General features: G+C 40.8%; 1 protein-coding gene across 1 annotated transcript; it reads right to left on the minus strand.

Moving 5' to 3' along the window:
* Positions 1-1,620: 1,620 nt before the first annotated feature.
* Positions 1,621-26,487, minus strand: LOC104364913 (tyrosine 3-monooxygenase-like). The gene is given in 10 exon segments (XM_032996233.1): positions 1,621-1,780; positions 3,386-3,519; positions 9,115-9,210; positions 12,272-12,328; positions 14,035-14,104; positions 14,755-14,890; positions 20,986-21,131; positions 24,830-24,896; positions 26,062-26,113; positions 26,455-26,487. Coding segments are annotated over 10 exon segments (951 nt in total).
* Between the last annotated feature and the right edge of the window lie 666 nt (positions 26,488-27,153).

The following is a 27,153-nucleotide window of genomic DNA, read 5'->3' on the forward strand; positions in this document are numbered from 1 at the left end:
TGAAGATTCAAGACACAAAATCCCATTACCTTTCAATAAGACAGTTTCTTTAGGGTCTGGCACATGAACAAATTACGGTGAGATAAGCTGTGTGTGAAGTAACAGCATGTGAAGTGCTCTGTTGTGATTTTCTGTGTACATGTTCCTAAGCCACAGTGACCAGTTAAGGCAGAGATGACGAGTCCTTTTCCATCAAGAGCCAAAATACCTCACATTTACCTTAGAGTTCAGAACATGTACCCTGTCAGTCAGTGGCTAGCAGTGGACAAACTTGCTGTCTGCCACATGCTCAACATTCTTTTGTAAAAATAAGTAGAGCTTTTAAGCTGCACAGGATAAATCTACCTTGATGTTTGTGGATCACTGTCACCCAGCTTGAGCCATGAGATCCACATTGCCCCTGCTTACACCGTACCTCTGTCCTGCATCGACCTCGTCTGTTTGCACTGCTGCTGAGAGGGAATCCTTCTAGTCTTGAGCCTTGTCTTCTTTTCCAGAACTAGTCTCTACTTGTGGATAGTAGAGGAAGAAAGGGGATGCAAAGAATATGAAAGCCTCAAAAAGGCAATTATGGGATTGAGTCTGTGAAACGTGACCTGCAGTGTGTACATAAATTTCAGACGCATCTCAGGGAGGGCAAGGAGAGGGAGGCAAGATGAGTTGGAGCACATATCTGATATTATTTTCATAGGAACGCTATATGGCTACTAGTGATTGATGTTAGATTTTACACTAGATGTTCTGTAGTTGTGGCCTTTTGGTTATTATTACAATCATGATGACACCAATAAGAAACAAAGTTTTTTTAAAGGTCTCCCATGAAAAAACAATGAGAGTCTATTTCTTAAAGGCTTCTTTGAATATCCTTTCTGACACCCAGATTTCCTTCCCAGAATCCGAATCACCCTTTCAAATTATGCATCCTTGTATGTGACAGAGCCAGAATATCATGGGCCTATTATTGTCTGCTTTTTTTATCCAAGGGACAAATACTCCGTGATCTCAAATATGACAAGAAATTATTTTCTCATATTTGAAGGCTACTGAATGAAATGAGTGTCTAAAAAGCAAATAGTGAGCAGAAGTAAAGGGTTCCTCTTACAAACTCTTGCATTTGCACATTGTAAGGGAACCATTCATAGTTTGTGAGCACAATAGCTGATAGTAATTGCTAGCAGAAATGAGCTGGCTGCAAGGACTGCTAACCGTAGGCAGCTAGCAAACCTAAAAGACTGTGATCATGTCGTTTAAGCAGCAAGTAAAAGACTGTGTGGATGAAGAGTCACTCTACTGTTATGTGACAGATAACTTGAAAAGGTGTTCGGTGAATCAAAAAACCCTGTAACAGTCCAACAATAACAGATAAATACACTCCAAACAGCTGTAGCTACCTACCAAAAATTACACTAATTTGGTCCTGTTTGTCATTGAAACATACTCAATAGGAACTCATTAATGTGTCTAAGTTAGCAGCTTAAATTACAGTGAAAAGATTAGCTTGACAGAGCTCTTTTGTGGGTTAAAGATTTTTGCGTGCAAGTAGAATTTCATCACTAAATCTTCAAGAGCTTGAACCGTCTACAAGTGTCTCAGTGCCAGGTGAGATGTACTGCTGTAGTTTTAAGAGAGGTTTTCAAGATCCAAACAGAGGTTTTTCAGATCTTCTTTCATTTGACAGAGTGCCCTCTTGACTTTCTGAGGTGTGTTCGTAACCCCTATGCTGCTTGTGACAGGGTCATAGTGTAGAGAAAAAGGCTTCTTGATCATCATCACGTAATTTCTGTGGAGGAAAAAAAGCAGAGCTGCTAGTTCAGAAGCCATTTCCCTATGTGTAAAACCTGTAGGACCTAATTTCTCAGTATGTAGTTATGGACTTAGCAGGGAGGAGCGGCTGCTGTGACACCTCCTCGCTGTTACTCCTTTACATCTTCTGATACAGTACATCCTCCCCGCAGCTGAACTACTTACAGCCCAAAAGATCCCCAGTGCCTGCTTTTCAGTGTGGCTGGCTCAGACCCTCTGTGCTCTTACAGCTCTACGTTAACACAATTCAGAGTTATTACAACCACAAGCTGAGGAATGTAGGAACACAGCATGTCTGCCGCCTTCACTTCCAAGAAATAACCAGGAGTAGGTCGCTCTGCGTAAAATTCTAAAACCCTGTTGATACTAGGCATCCTGGGCTATTTTGCTGTCTCTATTAAAAGAAAAAACACAATTTCTTGCCATTTTTGACAGTGTTTCCATTAAGTACATGCTGGTAGGAACCCCCTGTACTGATGTTGCCTTATGTTTTCCATTCTGACAGATTCTTGTGCCTTCAGTTATTTTGAGCGGCTTGGCTGCACAACTATCCTGAAAAAAATGTATGAAAAAGCTTCAAGTCTGAGAATGGTGTATTCCTTGTCCTTGTAAGTTCTTTTCAGGTTTGCCAGAGTCAAATGCTCTTGAAAATCCTCTCCCTTCTGCCAGTGAGTTCTCAGCCATGTTTTTACACACATTAATAACTTAATGTGGACCTTCAGATTTGAGATGAGGGGCCTAATTTGCCATTGATATAACCCCAGTATACAGTGCTTTTGGGGAAGAGGTCGGGGGAGGAGGGAAGAAGTCTGGCGCAGGTTCTCTTCCTGTAATAAATTCCTCATTTCAGCTCCTTCATGCTCCCCAGTAGCTCCACAACTAGCCTTCCGCCTCCAGCCAGAATTGGTCATGTTGTTCTAACTGTTGGAGATGAAGGCCAGAATTTAAACCCTGCTTACTTTAAAAAAAAAATTTAAAAATAAGTCCTCATTGTGTAACATAACCTAGTCAAAGAAATGCATTTAGAAACACCTCAAGCTAATTTGAAGTAATGTTATTTAGGTTGCAGTCAGCTACTTTGTAGAAATTAGATTGCCTGTGACTGCTGATTCTGCATTCTTGTGCAGATATAATCAGAGGAGAAAGGCAATCTTGTTTTTAAGCCCCCTGCTGATCCACGTTAATTCCTGAGTCTGCTATAAAATTTCCATGTGACCTTGGGTAAATCAGTTCTTCGTGACCTCCTATTTGTATGGACTAGCACAGAGGCACTCCAACTGTGGGATTGCACTCTACTCTCACTATTCAGTTGCTGAATTTATTTCTGAAGTTGCTAAAATGAGGCATTGCTAAGATGAAGCGTAGGACAGGGCATAACAGTAGATAGTTATGATATTCTATGAAGCTTTTCTGAAATAAACAATCTCATGTTTAACTTTGTTACAGAAAAGTCACTGTGCAGATGAAGTGTGCAGTGAGGTATTCTGGCACGGTCATTGCAGTAGTGGTAGATGTATTTGAGATTAGGATTCAAACTGGTGTGGCCCCCCTCAGAGAAAATACTCACAAACATTTTACTTACTCAAGCTTGGCCTTGGCATCTTCCAAATTTTATGCTATGAAATAGACAGGCTGGAAGGCTTGATCCTGATAGGGGTGAACTGCAGTCACTTCTGGATCAAAAGGCTTGTACTCTGGCTTGTTTGATAAAGTGTACTTTGTAACGGGAACAACATAGGTTAGGGCAGGTGAATGAACATAGCGAGAATTAGTGCCTACTGGGCTGTGAAATGCTCTTTGTGGAACTGCTAAAGGCAATGTCAAGTCCTGTTCTTTCACAGGTGAAAGCTGCTTTTCATAATTAGCACTTAATAAACCCAATAATAAATAATTTTCTAAAATAAGAAAAAAGAAAAAAAATATATATCTATTTCCTGTATTGCAGTGACGCATGATTATGTACTATAGCCAAATTCTCAGACAGGGAGCATAAAATCTATGCCATCCCCCCAAATCTGAATATCTAGAAGAAAAAAATAATACCATGCTGCTTTTTTCAACTATTATCATTGAAGATTCACAGTCCTGTGCAGCACTATTCCAAAGTCCCTAGCCCATGTCACAAATCTCACATTTCCTGCTGTACTGAAGAACAGACAGAATGCTCCTGGTATTTTCTGTGCAGCTCCCATGCCACTTAAGCAGACTAAAAGCTCCCCTGAAATTCAAGATACAAATATGCACTATACTCCGTGTGTGTGTGTGTGTTTGTATTTTGGGCCTGCAGAGGTTCTTCTGTATGTTCTAAGGTTCTTCCACATTGTCCCCTCAGTCAGACAGGAGGATTATGGAAGCCACTTATGTCCACACTGCAGTACATAGGTACATCTATCATTTGTTTACACATACTGGAGATACCTTTAAACCAGCCAGCAGCAGAGCTGGTGACAGTGTGATTGCATAGATATTGGTGTTAGTTGTTTAGTACCTGCACAGTGTCCTGAGAAGGCAGTGCAGCTCAGGCTTAAAGTGTGTTCTTGCACAGTTTATCTGCATCTGAAACCCAAGTGAGATAGTTTAAAGCTAGCTCAGATCCAGCAACATTTGAACTGCACCATAGATGTGCCTGAAAACTGTTTTGGCCTCCAGTTGGCCAGGTTGGTGAATGCCATGGCCTCTTTAGTGAAGTATCCTGGGTACAAAGAAAAAGGAAAAAGGCAACTCACCCCAGTCAACATTAAGGCCTTTCAGCCTGGGCAGTGGGCCCCATCCACCTAGATACAGTCTTTTAGTAACCAACCCTTCTTTGAGATCTTCCTGTTTGACTTTCTCTCTTCTTCCCCAGGCTTCAGAAGGCTCCCTTCGCTATCTCGTGATCCAAATGACAACTCCCATGGTACTTGTAAATAACTGGTTAGATTAGGTGACACTGCACAAGACTTTCAGCTCAATCTGATAACTGGAAAAATTCAGACAGTACTCTTAAACACTTTTTTAGGTATTTCACTGAACTGAGCCTGAACTCTCCATCACTGGAGGCCTGCTTTAACCAGTAGGCCAATTTGCTGCAGAACTGGTGCAGAAAGTAATACATGCCTTTTTTTTTTTTTTTTTTTTTAAAAAAAAAAGGAGTATAAAATGCTATAAGATGGTGTTTTTCCTGTTCTTCATTTGCAGTGTGTAATTGAAGAATAAACCTTGGAGAGCACTCATACAATCTAAGATGGATGGTATATACAAACATGAGGCTGCTCTTATAATCTTAGAAGCTCTGGGGACTAACGGAAAAGATTTAAGAAACTCAAAACCTGAAAGGGGTCCCACTATGCTGTCAGTGTTGAAGCAGAACTGAAATCCCATTGATTTCAGTGGAAGTTCAGCTTGAAACCGGATGGCCTTAAAGGCCTCTACAAGTTAAGTACTTGTTGTGCTGCAAGAAAAGCATATGTAGCACTGAGCGCTGCCAGAAGTGTGGTATGAGCCATAAGATTTTACAGTATGTAGGACAGAGTCCAGCTGAGTGTTAACAGGAGAAACATTTCGGATAATGTAGAACAGCTGACAGAACATAAAATGAAATAAACAGTGCAATACCAAGAGCTGTTGGGGAGGAATTCTTACAGTTCAGAGGAGGCAAGTTTGGCCAGCAGTCAGACCCATTACAATTGTTCAGTTTAGACTTGGGGATGATTATCCTGTCCCTTCCAATACCTAGCTGCTGTCATTAAATGATTTCTTAGATAACATGGATTCAAGTTAAAGTCTCGTGCAGAACGTGTCTACCCTATCTCTCACCCTCCTCCTTTCTCCCAGTTTATGCCCTGAGTTTGAGCAGGATCAGCTCATCCACAGAAAATACCTACCTGAAGCTGGGTTCAGACTGGTCAGAGTGGGTGCTGTGGAGAAGAGGAAAACATTTCATAGTCAGGATGTGGTTCCCTGGGTTACAGTCACACACCCGCAGACAGTCAGTCCAGGCTGCAGTTCAGGGATGTTCCCAGGCTCCTTGCTGATGCTAAGTTCTCACATAATACATTAGCTGGATGTACTGCTGCTCACCCTCTCCAGCTGGTTAGATGTTATCTTCTTGTAGCCAACCATGTAGCCTTAGTAACTCATGCCTTTATTGCCTCCTCAGTGACCAAATCATCCTGCTATTACTTGTTCAGAAACCTTCAGTGATGAGGAAACTCCTCCTTTGCGCAGGTTGCTGCAGTGTGTCTGTTTCACATGAGCTGCAGTGAGTCTACCTGTGCCGAATGTGCTGATCAGATAAATTATATGGAATTGAGTCTGGGGACTCCACGCAGAAGCTCACATCTGGGCTCATACTGAGAAGACTGGCACATAATTACCAAGAGGAACAAAGACTTTCTCCCAAGCAGAAGGAAAACTTATCTAGAGCTTTCTCAAGGGTCAGTCTAAGACTGCAAAAAGCTTTGCAAGAAACCGAAGTCTATCATCAGCCTCACTATCTTCCAGTCTTCATCTTCTCTAACAAAACTACCTAGCCACTGATGTATTTCTGAAAAAAAAAAAAAAAAACAAAAAAACCCTTCTATGAAATGGGCACTGCGCTACACATATTTCCTCTCTTCAGCTGTAAAAGAAACTGTTGCTACACGTTTTCGAGTTGCTAGCAGGTCCTTAGGCATACAACCTCAGCACTTTATTCACACTGCCACTGTCTATACTGACGTTAGAATCAGATGCTTATGCAGACTGGAATGACTAAATGGAAACATTTCCATATTTCTGTTTTGTTCCAAATAAAAATCTGTGAAATTAATCAGTCAGCTGTAAAAGGAAGCTTCAGCACTTAAGGCCATAGATATAATTAATTTGTGTACAAGAAGTTTCAGATGCTCAAGGTAAAATCCACAGAGCCCACGAAACTGCTATTCCAAAAGCCACATGGTGATGAACTTGCAGAGCTTAGATAGGGATTGTACAGGGCACATAGCAGCATCTCTGGTGAACTACTTGCCCATCTTCAGACTGCCTTAGGTGTCCCATACAAGATGGACAAACTTCTGAAGGGGTGTAATCCTTCTTCATTACCTGTTAAATATAAATGCTATTACCTCTGCATGTAATTTCAGTAATATATGATAGATGAAGACCTAGGTGGACCCAGCTGTATCAAAAGTTTATCCAGCAGCATTACCCAACAGCCACTGATGATAAAAGTAATGACAAGAATCTGCCACTTATCCACTCAAGGACAGTTACTGCTTCCATTGTCAACCTTAGAGGTAGGGAATTTGAGATGCAGTTATGCTTTTGTGTTATATAGCACAATTTTGTGAACAATCAGTTCTTGCCTACTACTTTAATCAAACGCAGAAGAATTTGCTGGTGTCTGGTGAAGAAAAGTATAGGAAGAGAGGAGAGAGAGTACAAGTCTGGTACACTCAGCTCCGGCCACCAAAAGTGAGCATTTCTAATGCAACTTTTACTTTCATCTGTGTCAAAATTAAACAGAAAAAGGAAATAACATATTGCAGATAGATTCTGTGGTGCGTATTACTATGAAAGCTACATAAGCATTGGAGACTTGATCACCTCTGCCCTTCAGTACCCTGTTTAACATGTAAATGCATTTGATTTAAAACCATAAAGCATTCAGGCAGGCAGAGTAGAATAAATGTTGCTTTGAATTGTGCTTTGATACTGGACCTTTCTGGTTTTACCAGGTCAATAAAATCAAGCCTAGGTTTCCTGTTTGTCGGCTGTGAATATAGCAAGTACTGAAATATTTTCAGGAAAACAGTAGCTTCAGCTACAGATAGACATGTAAACCAGACACATTGCACTGGAGCCTAATTTGTAGGGGAGCTCATTGATCTGCTGTTTCAAACCAGTATGTTTCACTATTCTACGGATGAGTGCTGCAATAGTGCGATGTTCATGAGCAGTCAGGCACAAGGTCGGTTTGCTATGTAGAAAGGGAGGCACGTTTATTTCTCCAGAGGACTAATGAACATGCAAATCTCTCCGTTTATCAAGAAAGCAAACTCCGCAAATCATATACCACAGAGTTTGTGCACAAAAGTCTCCAAATTGCAAGTGTTGGGAAAAAAACAATGCTAAACTTGGCAGGTGGTAAAACGAAGGTTGATGTCTGGGAGGGGTTCCCCTTTCTATATGTTAACTCTCAACTGCCCTTCTATTGGGACTCCTATTATAAATGTCTTGAGATACATTAACTTGTTGTTTCTTCCTTCTGTCCATTGACTGGGAAGCAGTCTGACCCATGTACCAATAAGAGATTTCTGTAATACGTTTATTGTCATAACAATCCAACTGTCTTGAGTTATGGGAGTCCAAGCTGTGCTAATCTAGCCATGATTCCATGTGAATGTATCATGTAGCTGGCTGTTAGGCTGCTGTGCCTGTGTGTTACACTTAAAATATATCTCCCATGAAAAAAAATGATTTCTGGTTTATAAAAATGCTTGAAAAGACTGCTTTTTATTTTTCTTTGGCTCTTACTAATTCCAAAAAGTCATCCAGTATCTGCACAGCTTGAAGCAATTGAGACCTACTGATACCAGATTAGGACTTTTGCACTTCAAAACTGATCATCTGCTTCAGTGCTCTGCAAAACTGAGGAGAAATTCTCTCTCCTATTAGCTGTTTGTCCAAAGGAGAGAAAACCCATAGGCTTTCTGTAACGGTATACAGTCCCTCTTTCCACAGTTAATCTGTCCAGGCAGGGCAGTATCATACCTATGCATGCACATTTTCCTCTACATAAAACTCCAGCTGGGTTTAGTTTTGAAAAGTATTTAGGAATGCAAAATACTAAAGCATTTTCTTTTTTTTTTTTTTTTTTTTTTGTCAGTGCCCATGCTATTTAGAGTTTCTCTGCACTTTATTTGGTCCAGTCAGTCAGTGTCTTTCTGTTTCATAGGTGCATGAACGTCAATGGTATGGACGAAGCAGCAGCGTTCATAATAGGCATAATATTGCCCTCTAGTGAGTAATTCAGAAAGGTACATGAGTTTTATGTTAAAGTCAAGTGTGTTACTTACTACTGGCTAGGAGCCATAAGAAGCATATCTAATATTTTATAGGATGGTTGCTTCTGTTGAATTTCATCTCTGTAGGTAGAAGACAGGTACAATCCTATTGTAGTTTTTCCTCTACTCAGCAGCTTCTGGGAATGGAGAATGAATTTCTTTGCAAAACAGAAATCAGTATTTTAAATCGTATTCTTTTATGTGAGGAAACACTGTTTTGCCTTTACCAGAGAGTTCAGAAAAGTGGGTTATAGAAATCTTTCAATACTAAATGTCTGACACATACCATAAGTTCCCTGTAAGATGAAAGCAGTCCTGCCCCGTAAGCTTTGATCGATCCATTTTGCTTGCAGGGACCAAACTCCACAGTGAACCAATAAAGCTGGTAATAAGAACAACTTGTGAAAAACATTCTCAACAGGCAGTTAATTTTTAAGTTTCTCATTTTTCCTTTAACTTTCTTTAATCCTTATTCCTTAATGTCCTTGTAGCTTCAAATTTTATAGTTGCATATTTTAAGAAGATTATTTTTTCTCTCAACATGTATAACACACACAAATTATAACACGTAATTTTTCAAAAGTTGCCATCCTTCCCATTCTCACTTCCCTCAAAAAATGAAAAATAATGCTAATGATAATTACATGGGTAAATAAAGTCATAAAGTCCTATCCTTTTCTTTCTTTGGAAGGTGTTACAAGTTACCCTGCAACCCCATAGCCCAGAGCATTATAGTCAGTGGTAGCTGACATATTTCAACCCATAGTCCCCAGGAGGACAGATATACCCCCATAGAGGGTTCAATACCCTAGGAAAGGTACTTGAAGGGGCAGTTTCCCTCCTCTTTTGTCTGTATGATAGCATTCAGAACAATTGAAGAATGACTTAGCCCTTAGCAGCAATGTACCCCTTATGATTACACCAATTACATCTTTATCGTGGTCCAGTAGAAAACAAAGATACATCTCTGGATTTTTCTTGCAATAAAGCATGCTTAGGACCATACTTCTTTTTCCTGCTGGGAAGTAGCGGTATAAAAGCAGCTCTCGGCTCTGCCAACCTGTTAGTCTTTTCCTATTATAGCATCTAAGGAAATAGACAGTGGAGGACCAATTCTTGACACAGTCTGATCCCTGAGCAGCTGGATAGGCATTGTGCAAAATAAAACCATGGAAAACATGAGGCATTTCAAGAATATGACTTGGTGTCACAACTCTTCAAGGTTCCTTTGGGGACACATAGCTCTTTCCTGCCTTGTACACAGGGCCAGACATTGGCTTCGGTTTAGGGTTAAGCACTGCATTCTCAGCACCCTTCTCAAAGAACTGCCGGTAGTTTGTAAAATAATGCAAAACTCTATGTTATTCTGCCTATTCTGCCTCTTACTTTCCTTCTCTTTCTTTCTCTCATCTTCTTTCACGTCTTATAATTTTGATGATTTGGTTTTAGCCTGCACATTTACCATGAAAGAAACAGCATGCCGAGATCTTTCTTTCTGCAGAATCCTGAGCTGCTTTCTCTAAAGTTCAGCTAATAATTCTGCATTCTTGTTGTGTTAATAATCTTGATTCTTATTATTTCACAGTGAAAAGTCTTTCGATTACCTCCTCATTTTGCAGCAGGTCTTCTTGGGTGGAGAATGCGACATGGGAGGAGGAGAAATACTTGTTAGTGTTTCCTTGGATACCTTGTATTTGGCTTTTAGTTAGTGAGGTTCTTTTGGTTCTCTCTGTTTTAAGAGGGTACAAGACAGGGCACTAGTGTCACTCTGTGGATGACATAAACACTGGCAATTTCCCACCTCTCGTGCATGGATCCACATGCCTAGAGAAGTCCAGGGACTGAATGAAATAACGGCATTTCAGAGTTTTTCTTACAAATATAAGGCATAGAAACAAGCAAAGTTGAGATTCTTTAAATAAACTTTTAGTCAGTTTAAACGTTGTTGTATCATCTAAGCTGGTTACCTACATTCTCTTTATAAGGAACAGAGAATGACAGGGACATCCACAGGGAAAAATGTGTATACATTAGACATCTATGTCAGGGGAGCTAATACGTTTCAGGTTCTTCTCTATCTTCACTTTCTAGTGAAGGAACTTAAACAGTAAGACCGTATTAGATGTCTAACTTTTAAACAGTTGAAGATTGAGATGTTAATCCAGAATATGTTTACTGTTCAGCGTGGCACTTACAAAATTGTATCGTCACAGATCCTGAACTGCAGGTAGCCCTTTCAAAAAGATGCCCTTATTCTACCTCCCCAAACCCTAGCTGATACTATGACAATTTCAGATATGGGACCCATCATTCTTCTAACCTTAGCCCTATCTCTAACCTAGTCTTAGCCAGGGAAGGGTGCTTGCAGAGGAATGCCATGTAAAGCAGTGGCCTTCACCCAATATCACCAAGACCTGGGTAACAATGCAGAATGGCTCTCTGGGGCTCATAGTTCTTTTAACCCTAGGAAAGGCACGGATCTTAATCTTACTCTAGTCTCTCTAGACCCTGAGAAGAGAAATTGCAGAGGAAATGTGGATGTGTCACTGCCTCTTCCCACATAGTCCCCTCCCAGGGGGCACATCACCAGCCCAGGACCTGGATGGTGCTACAAAAAATTCAACACTGGTACCTTTTGCTCTCCAAACTCTAAAAATACCACAAGCCTTACCTAATCCTGTCACAAGGACAGATACGGGCAGATAGATTTTAGGTAAACCTTAATCTCCTTCACACGGTGCCTCATTCTACTTCACCATGAGTGGGGCTGTGGGCTGGGTGAGGAATTTTAGGAGTGACAGTCTCCTCCCATCCACCTCCTTTCCTAAATGAACTCCTCTCCCCACCTGAAAAAATCATGAAGACTGAGAAGTAGCTGTCATCCTGCCTCCAGCCCACTTTCAGAATAATTTAAGATGGCAGCAAGGGGCTGCCTGAGTTGTTTTGGCAGTTGTATACAGCCTAGTGACTCAGAACCAAATGACAGTACCTGTTCTCAAATCCCTTTTAAGTGCACACCTATTTTGTGAGATCGATGAATACAGGTTGAATCAAATTCTGATGGCTCCCTGCACCTTGTATAGGAAAAAATGCAGGAATCACATTGCGTATCTAGTCTATTAGGTGAATCTGGAAAGTAATTTGGGACCCTCCTGTGGCTGAAATTGTAGAAACTCAGTTTCAGCAACGTATTCTTATAAAAGCAAAAAAGCATAAGCATTTCCTTAGGTGGAATCACATGCCTGTGGGCTTCCTCAGGGGGACTCCAGCCCCTGCTCCAGCATCTCCCTAACCTGTGGATGAGGAGAAGAGACAATCCTCCTGATCCTCCCATTTTTGTAGCTAACCTGAAACAATGGAGAAGAGCCTTCCCTGCACAGTAAGGGATGCTCAGTGAATCGTTTAGGCTTTGCCTCTGATATTAAACTGCCATCTGTAGTTACTGCGGCAAGTTTCTCAATCTCCGCTTCAGATGATCCAAGAAAAGCTAGTCCAATATCCTAAAGCAAGTAAGCAAGCAGGCAGTGTTACACTAGTGTGATTATTCAGCCCTAGGGAGAGAAAGAGGGGAAGAGGGAGGACCACAGCATTTCTAGCATGAATAGCATGAACTATTCATTGTTTTTGTCACCCAAAATGACCTTCCATGGCTTCCAGAATGCCTACCTCTCCCTGGCCCCCGGCTACATACCACTGGGAGCCACATTAGATGAGTGTTTAATCCTCAGCATTCTCTGCATAAAGTTAACCATCTCTTGGCTTAATGCTGGACTATCATGGCAAAGTTTTATAGGGAGGCGTGAGAAGGAAGGACAGCAAGGTGGGTTTTATCTTTGCCATTACCTTTCTGTCTCTCACTCTTTTTCTGACAGCCCTTATGAGTGGGTCAGATCCGTGCAGGGACGATTCTGTTTACTCTCATCTGTGCTCCCTGTTAATTGTTATTCTCACAACGGAGATCCGTAGATGTCTCTTCTTAGCTATTCCGGGAGCCATATCATGCAGCAAACAAACAAAAGTAAGGCATTTTCACCATTCATCATCTCATGTTGAATTGAACGGAAAACAATTTTCATGGGGTGAATTTTAACTGTGAAAATACTTTGTGGAAAAAAAAAAAAAAAAAAAGTGAAATGTGAAAATTCATTTAAGGTGATCCCATGTTGTATAGTCTCTGTTATAGAGGGGAAAAGAGGAAAGCTGAAACTTTTGGAAGTGCTGTAATTTCTTATTTCTATTGTGTCTTCAGTTCTGGTATCAGAGTGAACTGAAAATGTTTCTTCCAGAATAAATTATAGACCACTAGGATATTTTAAGTACTTCTCATCTGAATCTGAAAATAACCAATATTTATGACCAAAATAGAAACAAGCATATATCCAAGTTGACACACCTGGAAACCGCATTATATGAGGTGAACTGGCTTTCTTTTTAAGATATTCTGACAGGGACCTATATCATGTAACCCCTCTGTTCTCTACACTGTTTCCACAGTTTCCACACTGACCACTGATTGATAAGACTAGAATATGAGTTATCTTCTTCCCTCTGCTATGGTTTGAGGCACATTCGTGGTTCTGAAGTCTTTAATTATATGAGGTCATTGAGTTCAATTGTGTCTGACACTGACTGCTCATATTAAATAGCCCCTTATTCCACAAAGAAGCCCTGTTTGCTTTTTGGACCCTTCTCACCAGTGTGAGCAATGCTGTGAGAATCTGGTGAGTTGTAAAAGGAAAAACAAGTCTAATGAATGGCACGGTAATAGACACAATTAAAGTATCATGTGAGATAAAAATGTACATCCAGAGACAGAACCAGCCTGGGGGCTTGATGGTTGTTGCTGGTTAGGTTCATGTGGTGTAGGACAGGGAGGCAGAGGAACAGCGTAGTCAGTACAGCTCAAACACGCAGCACCACAGAGGCTTCACTGGCATCCTTCTGCAGACTGACACAGCCCTCCCACAGAGAAGTCCCACAAGCACTGCCTGCCCTTCCTTTTACATGATGTCCATAAGGAGCAGTGCTACCACTCCCTTGGAGTAAATGTCTCCCTAAGCACTGCTATCCCACCACCCATGGAGGTTGCAACTCGGGCACAGTCGTCTTAAAATAGTGTTTCAAGCATGGTAAGCTACATACCTTTGAGGCATGTCTGGCTTGCTATCCGGACCAGTTTGTTAAACAGCCAGCAGAACAAGCTTACCTGTGAGAACTGGGCAAACTGCTTGTCAGCTAACATGGGAACATGACCCAACAACTCATGGCAGCAGTCTCTGGAAAACAAGTGACCCTCATGTTTAATAAAGGTTTCTTTTCCTGCCCTACATGAACTTCCCATGAAGGACTAGCTGATAAACTCCCAAAGGGAGCTAATGTGAGGGCTGCTCCACAGTAGCTGCCTCCATACCTGGCCTGGCTCTGCGGGGAGCATGACGGAGCATTCCCATCTGCCATGGGGAGCCAGCTTCCCCCCTGCTACCTTGGCTATTGTCTCACTTGGGATGGCACAGGCACTAGTCTCCTATGTCACAACATCTTTGAAAGGTCCCTGTTTTGTCCCAGCATACAACAAAAGCGTCTGTGTGAACTTGTAATTTCTCATGAAGTGTAATTGCTGCTGTCTGGCCAGCACTTACTGGGAGAGTTTCACAGCAGGGAATCGAGCCCCAGCAGATGGTAACTGAAGGCAGGATGAAAAGATTAAACCAGATATTCTTCAGTCTTTTCTGTCCCCAGACAACTTTGCAAGAGAGACACAGACCCACACCCTCTCATGCATGACTTCCCCTTCTAACTCTCCCACTACCGGTTTGTCAAATTGTTTAATTCTGTGGACTACTGGATAAAGCTCCAGAGCTGTTCCCAGGAGAATCACACCCAACACATTCAGAAGGATGAGATTGTGCCAGGGTATCTAATTTATGGTTCTGGGGAATGCATTGGAGAAGAGAAAAGCCTTAGATACTGTGTGCTCTGGAAGGCCCGAAATGCCAGGCTGGCAAGGAAGTCACGAGCAGACGGCAGTCCTGCAGCTGGTCTCAGCTGGAAACCTGTTCTCTCTGCAAAGGGAAGTGAGACCGAATTTAGGTGTTTCTAGGGTTACCTGCATGGCACACTTACTTCAGGCAAGAAGTTTCAGGGGACCTTCATGCTCTGTTGTAGTAGCTCCCTCCATCTAAGCACAGCAGGAACATCCTGCCTTATTATCATTATGTGTCCCTGTACTGCGATGGGTTCAATTACTGCAACATCAAACCACCTAGCCATTTATCCTACATGTATTCACATAGGAATGATATGAGGTATGGGAGTACTGCCTGCCCCAGTTTACATTTTGAGCACATTTACACACATTTATCTACTATGTCCCACATGTCAGTGATGTGTCTGAGGTCACATATGATCATTATGATCAAACAGGCGACAGAACCTGCATTTTCAGTTTGGGGTAGTCTATTAATTCTTGGATTATTTCTCTCATTTCCTGTATGAATCATATGTAAAAGAAAAACAGGAATTAGACAAGGGACACATCCCACCCTTACACTTGTCTAAGAGCACCTGGGTCTTCCCTGATGCTGGTTACTGTTCAGTCCCCTCTTACAGACTTTCTTATTCCCTGCACTGAAACCCCTGGTACCTTGTACTGCTAAGACAGAAGTAGGTGGACCATGGGTCTGCTCCAGCCCAGGCAATTCTTATGTTCCTCAATGGGCCTAGTTCAACATACCCCAGAGGCAGAATTAGAGCATACTATTCAACTTAATTTCCTTTTGTCAGTGCATGCTTCAAATCTATAAACTAGCTCAGCACTGGCAAAACTTGTTATCAATTTTATCTTTCTGCCTGGACTTTGTTAGAATGGGAACACAGGGGATAAAGAGCAAATAGATCCTCATCAGAGATAAGGGTGCTGGAATTTGGCCCTTAACCATTTAACATCAGAGTTTCTGTCAGTGCTTTCACCTATTTTTGCCCATCTGTTGGTTTGATTTTTTTTTTTTTTTTATTATTTTTTTCCCACAATTATGTTTGTCTAGAACTAACTACGTGGCCTCCCAGTGATCTGATCGTACGTGTTTTGCTTTGCATGTATCCGTAGAACAGGACAGAAGAATGCGATATTTTTGCACCGTGATTTCATCTTGTGCTGTCAGTGTTACCCCAGGACACCTTCCATTACTACAAAAGGTCTCTGAAAGACAACTAACAACATAATCAGTACTATAGTCAGCAGAATACAAAAATCTGCATTTCCATGGGAAACATGTTGGTGGTCTACAAAACTAAGAAAATTGAAAATCACTGCTTTAAAAGAGAGCCAATGATAATCTTTTTGAAGTCCTATATTCAAAATCTGTGTTGCATTCTCAGCTCCCATAAATGACATTTCATCTTCTTTAAAGCATAATACTACATTTGAAAAAAATTCAGAAATGGCTTTATTCTCCCTTCTCTATCCATATTCTATTGTGTCATGAAGCCTTGAACCTAATTTATTTTATGTAAACAAACAAAAAAATGCCACCCAGAAACCAAGCCATTTACAAGATTTGTTTTGGTTTGTTTTTTAATGTTTCTTCCAGCATTTCTTGTCTTTCTTTGTCTGGCTATTAGCACTTCTCTCATTAAAAAAAAAAAAAAAAAAGAGAGAGAGAAAAAAAGGAAAAACCAAAATGCTTTACTGGAGAATTAGAAGTGACAAAACATCTGGAGCTGTACAGGACAAAAAAAATGAGTGAACTGCAAGAAATGCTTCTACCTGAGGATGAGAGGGACTAGGTGGTTAGCATTTGCCATTGTTTTGCTCCACGGAATTAAAGGCAGTGGGTACAGAACTGCCTCAAAGCTGAACAACAGGAAAAAAACAAAACAAAACAAACCAACACCAAAAAACAGAGAATATGTCTTTATCTTTGTCTATATGCTGAGCAAAGGCATCAGAGTTAACCAGGGAATCAGAACTGGTTGTAAAGCAACTTACTATTTCCCCCCCCTCCCCAGTTAAGTAAGCAGAGTGTTAGGAGGAATAGAGAGACGATCAGCTATGTCTCCTTAAGCACTGGCCAGGAGCTGGCACAAGAGGGGTACTCCCTTGCTGCTGATGCTGTACTAAGCCAATCCAGAGGAATGTGAAAATTTGGGCTAAATTCTGAGTCTGAGAGAAGTGAAAACTGCACCAGCTGAAAAACGTATCAGATGAGAACCAATCCCTAAGTAACTCAGTTTTGGAAGGACTATGAAAGAGTCTAGGTAAATTTATATTGCTTTAGCATCCATGTTGAGGAGCGGAAGGGAAAATGAAAATTACAGCTTATGTTCCCTGAGATGCCCTTTTAAATATAGGCCGGTGAATCAGACAGTCTGCTGATGGAACAGACTTGGCCAGTTGCCTTGAAAAGCCATAGGAAAAAGTTATCTGCCGAAGGTAATAGCTACAAAATCTGAACTTCTATTTCATTACTGCACAATAAAACCAGCAATCAGTAGAGAATTGGGGGTGTGGCTGATTGGACCTGCTGCCAAGTGATCTCTGAAATCAAAATTAGTTGAAGAGAAGGTCTTGAGCAGTTGACCTAAAGTGATCTGTAAGGCTTAATTCTTGGACAAAAAACCTCATGTATGCAGGCCTGTGCGTTGTAGTGTGAGCTTGCTTCAGTTTGCTGGCTGTAATTTCTTCCAGCTGTGGAGGACAATGAATGCCTAAATCCAAACATCTTTCCTAGAAAGAAAGATGTGCCTAGGTTCATTTAGTTAACCCTTTAGAAAAGCACTTACCATGTTAAACAGTCATATGATAAACCATTTAAATTCTCTTTAAGTAATTATGAAATACTTATGATGTAGGGTTAATTTCTGTTCAAACCAGCCTCACTAGCAGGCCAGGTAACACTAGACAGATCTTGTAGTTCAACTTGTATTGAAGTAAAAAAGAATTGCTTGCTTGTGTTCACAGATACTGCTGAGTAAAATAGAAGTATTAAAAGTTTATCTAGCTGTGTGGGCTGGTTATAACATGATCACTTCCTCTCCAGGATATCCCTCTCTCTCTCTCTCTGCATCCCTACAGTTTATTATATTCAAAGCTGTGCCAGGAGAGTTTTTTCAAAGCTGCACTGGGGGGGTTTAGACTGGACATTAGGAAGTATTTATTTACAAAGAGGGTGATCAAACACTGGAACAAGTTTCCTAGAGAGGTGTCAGTGCCCCAAGCCTGTCAGTGTTTAAGAGGTATTTGGACAATGCACTCAACAACATGCTTTAGCTTTTGATCAGTCCTGAACTGGTCAGGCAGTTGGACTGATCATTGGCAGATCATTGTAGGTCCCTTCCAACCAAATTCAGTTCAGTTCATTTCATTTCAGTTCTATTCTATTCTATTCTATTCTATTCTATTCTATTCTATTCTATTCTATTCTATTCTATTCTATTCTATTCTATTCTATTCTATTCTATTCTATTCTATTCTATTCTATTCTATTCTATTCTATTCTATTCTGTTCTATTCTATTCTATTCTATTCTATTCTATTCTATTCTATTCTAGTGTTCTATTCTAGTGTTCTATTCTATTCTATTCTATTCTATTCTATTCTATTCTGTTCTGTTCTATTCTATTCTATTCTATTCCATATAAAGTCTTATAATCACATATGATAAAGAATGGTCCAGTCCTTAGAGGCAGTATTTAGCAAAGATACATGCTGGGATTTATGTCCTAAATGAGTGAGTGGGACACTTTGGGGCTTACCCAGAGCTATCCAGTGGCAGGAGGAACTGCACTATGCATCTCCACATAGGCTGTAGTTGGAATACATGGCAAGGAATTTGGGGAGACACATCACAGCCTACAGTTTTATTAAGTTTGATTGGTTGAGCACTGCTCACCTGTAACACAAGAAAGAGCCCAAGCACACAGTTGATTGATGAGTTGTAAGGAGCAAAAATTCTGGCCTTGCTCACACGGATGGTAAAAGCCACCCAAATCAGTAATAAATCAGAAGTCATAAATCATAGCCCTCACCCAGTGGCTGCTTGGAATAAGGCTGTCTTTAACACAGATTTTACAGACCTTGAAGATGCTTCTGACTCAGACTGAGTTTGTTACAAAAGGACCTTGCAATAATGTCAATCTTCATGCTATTCTAGAAAGTATTCTGCATAGTGAAATGACCTTATTAGAGGGAATCATTGAAGATAAGTAAGATATCCGTTCAAAGCCCCATATAATAGGACTAAAGTAGCTTACTCACTCTTAATTGTGTCTAGCTGTAAACACAGATCTTTGGAACAAATGTTGTTTCATCTGTGCATAATTTTTACAAAGCCTGTAGGCTAAACTAGTTCAGATTTTATCTACAGTTAAGGAGGTTAGGACCAGTCCTCCCAAGAGCCATTCTTTCCACTTTCCTTAGACACCCATTCCAGGATGGAATAAAATGCCTCTGAAGTGCCTGATTCTCATTCCCAGTCAGAATAGTTCAGGTAATTAGCTTACACTAGACAGCCTATGTTTATAGTAGATTAGTTGAAACTCATTGTGAACATCTTCCCAACCATTATTAGCAGAATTTTCAGAATTACTGGTTTTACTGCATTTTTTTTTTTACTTAGAACAATTTGTATGGCATAGAGAAAATTCAGAACCAGAGCCTACAAAAGAAGTGAGCAGGCCCAGACTCCAGGCAATCAAACCCTGCTGACCAACATAAGAAATACAAACATTATTATGGATATTCTTACATTATCCTAAAATCTTCCACTTTGAAATCACCTGATTCACTTAAGGAATATGAATATCTGTGATAATCACATCAGCATCACATGATTTCTGGAGCTGCCTGCTGTCAGCTACTGGGTAAATGAGATAAGATGAGATCATGAGATCTCATGAGAACTACTTCATGAGAAAAAATATTTATCAGCCCAGTTACTATGGGAGGGAAGTAAGAGGGGTAGTTGAATAGAAGGGAAAATACATAGTGCATACACAGAAAAATTCCTGCAGCTGGATATGATGGTGCTCATGAGGAATACTTTTCATATGCCAACCCTCCATTCCCTTACACTAACGGTGCAATAAAAATTTTGTCATCCAAACACCTTAATCTTCCCTAAAAATGGTAATGTCTCAGAAAACTCTTCAGCAGCTGAAAGCTGATGCAAGCTTACTAGCGTCATCTGCTGATACATGGAACAGGTCACTTGATTTCCTGCATATTTTTTTTTTAATTAATTTATTAAAAGCTAAGCCATACTTTTTATTATTTGTTTCATCATTGTGATCAGCTATCCTTCTCTCTGGCACACCTCCTTATGACAGAGAAAGAGCAAGGAGACTTTAAAACTCCCTTTCTTTTTTCATTCTTGTTAATGGTAGGAAATCATCTAGTTGATATAAAGCACCTGGTCTCGGGAATCTGTGCAGCTTGTGGCCTCATAAAAATAACGCAGACTCCCTTCTTTTCCTGCCCCTTTCTAGGCAGCTCCCAATTAACAGCAGGTAGGTCAGCCTAGCAGTCTTATGTTTCTTTTCATTTAAGGCCACATCTTCACGCATTTACAGACCGGCACTACAGCCTTTCTGCTCTCTTGTCAGTCCATGGTAGTTGCCAAAGAGTTTAGTGTGACAAGGGGGAGCACAGAGGCAGAAAGAAGCAGTGTTGTTTCAAGGCAGCTGCTGACTGACTAAAAGGACCTGATGGAAAACATTACGTCTAGTACGCATTACCATTCTGTCTCATGCATCAGAGAAAAATGGACTTGAGAGGTGTGTACCTGTATTTGTGTTTGAGTCTTACTAACGGCATAGCTATAGCAGCATAAAATACAGCCAAAGCCCTAGAAAAGCTGTGCATGGAAGTCATGCTGATCAGTATGCTGCTGTGGCTGTATTGCTGCTAGGACTGGAATTAGCTGGTTAGTGCTACATGAACTGCAGCTACTCACAGAGCAAACACAAATTTACTTACAGCTTGGTCTCTAGATATGCCTGGTATTAACGCCCTGTGCTACAGATCATCTTGCATGAGGGAACTTTACAGCTAATTGGCTCTGCTTACCAGGTTGGGACCTAAGAGATGGTTTGTGTGTTTATGTGGCGTACAAACATATCCAGGAAACCGTAGAATAAACCACGGTTCATAATGACTGACCTTTTAAAAATCCGAAGACGTCCTGAAGTTTAGGTATGCTATCCTCTTGGTAGCCACAGTATTTCTCCAGCTGCTGGAAGGCATCCAGGTACTGCATACAGGCATGAGTAGGGTAAAGGCTGCTCAGCTTCCTGTAGACTTCTCTCCTGAAAAACAAAAGCCATACAGTATGACCCACCTCAATAAAGCAGTTCTTATCTGCCCATTCTGCAGATCCACAAAGAGCCATAAACCCCCACCGCAGGTCTAAAAGTCTGAACTCAGGACACCTGGTGCTTGGAAGTTGATGTCTGGGTGGATATAACAAAGCGTAAGGGGCTTTTTGTTTCACTTTTCCTTCAGAAGCTGGGTTCTGTTCAGCAAATCTGTTTTATCCCTTCGTACATCTTCCTTTAATGTAGCAGGACTCTGATGCTGATTCAGAAGTGTTTCTTGCTTAGGTATAAGGGTGTTGGAAGTATCAGGGAAATCCCAGGGACAATGCTGAGGCTGTGGCCCTCTTTATATTGTGCAGTTTAGGGATGGAATGAGTCAGATATTCCCTTCCTCTCTACACTGGGGTGCAACTGTAAATGCCAGTCCCTCCATCTCCATGCTGAAGCCTAGCCTATATTTATCTCTTACAAAACTCCCCCTAAAAAAGCACATTTTCTGATACTGAAGAGTAACATCTGGACAGGCAAAGAGATTCATATTTTTGCAGTTCAGCATACCTGGCATGGGCTATGTATATGAAAGACATGCCAACTTCTTGAAGCATTTAGCGCATTATACAAAAAGAGACCAGCTGAAGAAAAATATATATAACCGGATTTGGGCACAGGCTTCAAGCTTCTCCCAAACTTGATGGTGCCTGGATTTAGAGCTGTGGTTTGGAATATATTTAGCTATTGCAAAATAAACAAGTAGTAATAGGATGGCAAAGGACCTTATAGAAATGGTTATTTTTGTTCAGACATGGCCCTAGGGTGTTAACAATTTTATAAACATTGTTTTATGAAAATTGAGATCATTCTTGGAAATGCTGGCTATGGAAAATGACCTTTTGTTGTTTTTGTATTGTTTTTTTTTTTTTTTTTTTTTGTGATGCTATTGTTGCTATGGAGGTGATAGCCAGTCCCTGGTAATGGCTCTCTTCATTTGTACAAATGTCTTACATTGTGTGGGAATAATGATCCAGAATGAAGGGGGGGAGAAAAACCTTAGGAGGGAAAAAAATAAAAGAACAGAGAGAAACAGTGGCTGCTGTCACTATTGCAAAAGCCACAGGAGACTGGGCCATTTCCATAGAAGAATTAGGAAAAAATGAGCAGGACTAGAGTTCAAGTATTGCCCTGGCTTATTTCCCCATAGAATACTACTGACTTCAGTGGGATTGCACAGGATCTGAACCAGCACACAGTTCATCCCTCAAACTGGAGTCTAGAGAGAGTCGGCTTGTTTACACTTCTGCACATATGGTCTCTTTCATAAAAGTATCACCCTACTGTCTGTCCAAACGCTGACTTCCACAGAAATGCAGGCAATCTCAGAGACCAGTGATGAATTATCCAAAGCTAAGTGTCCCTCCTCTCTAAGTACCTCTAAGGCAATCATCTAAATTCACTCCATAGTCAAGAGAGTAGCAGATATTTTCAGACAACAATCTAGCTTGCCCTAATGTAGTCTCAGGTAGGTGTAATGCCTCACTGTATGGAGGTGCTATTACTTAAAGGACCATTAAGCTGATACCTTATGGCATTCCAGTCCAGAAATGGAAAGAGAAACTGCTGAAATCATAGTCTATGAAATACTCTAGGAAGGAGCCTCATAACAAAGGATGGAGCCAGTCACTTGAAAGACTTTAAAGGCAATGACCTTATTTGCATAATTTTCCTTATTCTTCTAGAAAAAGGTGACGCTATTCAACTTTACTGTGAAGATGTGACAGGTGCATCCCCATAATTTTGTCTTAGATTATCCCTTTTTCTTATATAGGTTTTACCCATAAGATGTCTTTTATGACTACTTAGTTTAAGGGCCTTCCAAGAAGCCTGCTTGAAAACAGAATCTCAGATCATCTGTACCCTCTGTTTTCGGAAAGTCAGATTTCTTCACTTGATTAGTTTTCATTTTTATAACTGTGTTGCTACAAACTGAAGGCATCCAACAGCTTTTCAGAGTGAACACCAAGGGAATTTACTCTGTGCTACAAATTTCCTGTTCAATTGCACAGTGCTCAATTAAGTTGTGCTGTAATGCAGCTGACCTCAGGGCACAGCCCCATGGTGCTGTGATAACCGTTGGGGGGTCTAATTTTGGAAACAGCTTTACATAACAAGGCAAGCTGGATTACTGGAGCTGGCTCTTTGGGAAATGAGCAGATACTCCTTTAAAGGTCTATTTCGTTACCACAGTGGGACTAATTCTAGGTGGAGAAGGGCTGGAATGACGGAGGTTGGCAACAAGAGAAAAACAGGAAAGAACACAAAATTAAATTTTCTTAAATATGACATTCCCACACACCATCCCATGCCAAGATTGTTGGCTGGTGGTAACAATCATGAGCATGACACCAACCATCAATCTTTGACAATTGAAAGATGCTATAAAAACCTATTTGAGCTTAATAAAAATGTGCCTGCCTGGATGAGCTGGATGCAAGGCTTCTATGTGGTTGTGGGCAACACCCCACAAGCTTTCTATGGCACAGTAGATATATTTAAAATAAAATAATTACTGAAAAAGATGGGATGGTCCTGTGGTTAAGGTTCTGGCATGAGACATCTAGTGTATGGATTTAATTCCTGGCATTAACATAAACTGTGTATAATTTGGGGCAAATCTCTTAAGGTCTAGATTTTTTAGTTCCACAGTTATAAAATGTGGTCATCATTTTTCCTTTTCCCCACCTTCAGGTTGTCTTTCCATTTAAATTATAAATGTTTTTGAACAAAGACTCTTATTATGTGCACATGCGGCACCTTGAACGATCCTGGGACTCTGCTCTTAGCTGGGACATTTAGACATATTTATGTTTGTATTATCATACAAATGCCTGGTTATTGCTGGTTACTGAGCTTTGTTAAAGTTAGTGGGAGAAAGTGGAAGCAGAGATATATGAAATATATCTGTGTACTTTCAAATCTGCCACATGCTTCACATAAAGTCTGCAAATAAACTTTGAATTTAATTATTTTTTCTGGTTTGTCGGGTTTTTTTTGAGTGGCAAATCTTCAGGAGAAACAAAGTCCCAGTGAAGAAATGCTGCACCCATGAAAAAGTAACTTGCCATCATTTCATATGACATCAAAGGCATTTTTACAGCATAAATAATGTATCCTGGAAGGGAACTAAAAATTTTCCTTTACCTTCTTTTTGAGAGAATGATACCTATTCTTGTTAACAGCAATGAATACTTGCAGGAAAACAAGCAAGACTGATCTTTCCTATGAACATTGGATTAACTGCATCCTATGAGTGATTTTCCATCCTGTGAGTGGGCATTTTATCCTGGTAACAGGTTTGGAAAAGTGGTATTTCTGTCACCCCCGTAGCTAAGGTTAACTAGAGGTCAAAGTTATACTTCAGGCACCAGGTGTTTTCTGGATTATAATATCTTGGTGAGATTGGCAAGCAGGGACATGGTTAAGAAAACACATTCTGCTCTAGAAAGTGAATAGTTAGACCAGCCCTGAGAATAGCTTTCTGCAAAACAAATGACCAAAAGGTTACACTTAACCAAGGTGTAAAATTTGAGATGGATAAATATGGTTTTAAAATGTTAGAACTGTCTCACGTTGCCTGTCTTTCCTGGAACTGCAGTGCAATAGCTCAGGAAGCAGAGTATACGTAATAAACTCACCAAGTTGCAGTCTCCGGTGCTGTGAACTCAATGTGAGGCGAAGGGTCTCCTCTGTAATAAAGAGAGGAAGTAATGCATGTGTCTAAAGCGGGTTTCAAGTTCAGTTTTCCAAGTATTGTTACCATGAATATTTGCTGTAATGTAGAAACAGCAAAATAGTACATAATTAACAACTTCTTTGCCTTGGTAGGCTCTAATGTATATATTTTCTCCTCTGTTCCAGTGTGGGGAATAAACAGAGGGGAGTGATATGGTAAAAAAGGGAGCCATGTTCTGCTTTACAGAATAAAAGAGAGACCTTTAGGCTTACCCTTACCTCTGCTGCAGGCAATCTAGCAACAAAAACATAGTGAGTACCTGAAGGATGTGATCAGCACAGTGTCATCGCAGAGAAGCATTCATAAACTCATCAGCAGAGCACAACCCAGGCATACACTGCGCGGTTATCACTAACTTCTCTGATGGGAAGTCTTCTCTCCTCTTCCTCGCTGTTGCTTCTTCAGTAGCTCTGACTCAGTTCAGTGTGTGCTTTTGTGCTGTTTTGTGCTGCGCTAGCTGTGATATATGGTAGCAGTGAGAGAACTGTACTCAAATAGAAGTCTCTCAAGACTTGGGAGATTTCACCATTTCTTGGACACCATGAGGCTGATAATCCACAACCGGTTCTACCTATACATCTGACCGACTCTGTCAGACAGCAGTGTGATTCTGGAGAAGTTTTACATATAAAGGCAGAAATATTTTAAATCACCCATAAAAGACCCGAGAGGTTTTTAGGTAGCTAATGTACATGGCTAGAAACGTTTTGTCAAATAAATAACAAAAATAGTAAATTGCGTTTCTTTGTCAAAAATATGTTCTTGAACCGTGTTCCTTATAGTTCCTTGCAAAAGAGTAGCCTCAGCTTGGGAGCTAGTCCTAAATGGAACTGTAAAATTGAAATGAAAGGGTTGTATTGAGGAATCACCTCTGCTAAGACAAAATACAGCACTGAAGGAGATGAATGCAATCCTAAATTTTTAATCTTAAAATGTACGTGCTGTGTTGGGGGAAAACTCTCTCATACAGAATGAAAGCTTCTGTGGCTGAATTCTGTTCTCTAAAAGATAGCCCCCTTAATACATTGACAAAAGATCCTCTGGTATTTCTTGCATATAAAGATGTCTGAAAGTGTATGTGGACCACTGAAGTCTCTCTTCAACAGTCTTGTACTTATGCTCTGTAATTAAAGGCAAGGTCAGCAAAGAATGCCCTCCATTTCTTATACTATGGGTTGGCATATCCCTGAGTTAGAAAATAATTTGAAAAATGTTTTACATTAAAAGGGATTTGTGGGTATAAACAGATTTGTTAACAGAAGCATTCAGTAAACCTAGGCCTCAAATAGGTTTTTTTTCTGAGGCAATGAATCTTGAGCCTTATGAACAGGATAAGCCAAAGTCTGCAATCAGTTACATCCATAACATTTTGATGAAATTTTGGGGCCTGTAACTAGAAAGGAAAGTAATACAGCTTGGTGGGAAGGTTTTGGAGTTGTTCATAGACACTACATGGCAGACTATTACACTTATAGTCAAATTTAAATGCAAATCATATTAAAATTTAAATTGAAATAGTGGTCTTACTTCTGCTGTGGAAGAGCTGAAGCTCTGAATCATTTCTTTCCTGCACTAAGCATGAAGGTTGCAACACAGGGCTGTGATGGACATGATGGTACCAAACCAAGTACCACCTCACCAGAGAAAGTATGCTGTGCCTGAACAATACCATTTGCTCGGCCAAAAATGACAGGCAGAAAACGTCTGACATTCGACGCTCAACTGAAAACAATCAGCCAAAACCACCCAATGTTCGACGCTTGGCCGACAACGCCTGACGTTCGAGGCTCAGCCGAAAATGACTGGCCAAAAACGCCCAGTGTTCGACACTCAGCCAAAAACACCAGACTCTCGACGCTCGGCCAAGAACAACCAGCCCAAAACACCCGGCATTCGATGCTCAGCCAAAAATGCCTGAAGTTTGACGGTCAGCCAAAAACGACCAGCCGAAAATGCCCAACGTTCGACACTCGGCCAAAAACACCTGATGTACGACGCTAGGCCAAAAAAGACCGGCCTAAAACATGTGACATTTGACGCTTGGCAGGAAACAACAGGAGGAAAACACCCGACATTCGACGCTTGGCAGAAAACATGTGAGGTTTGACGCTCAGCCAAAAACACCCAACGTTCAACCCTCGGCCAAAAACAACCAGCCGAAAACGCCCAACGTTCAATGCTTGACCAAGAACGCCCGAGGTTTGACGCTCGGCCAAAAACGACTGG

This window comes from Tyto alba, unplaced genomic scaffold, assembly GCF_018691265.1.
Source record: "Tyto alba isolate M040663 unplaced genomic scaffold, T.alba_DEE_v4.0 Super-Scaffold_21, whole genome shotgun sequence".
NCBI lineage: Eukaryota > Metazoa > Chordata > Aves > Strigiformes > Tytonidae > Tyto > Tyto alba.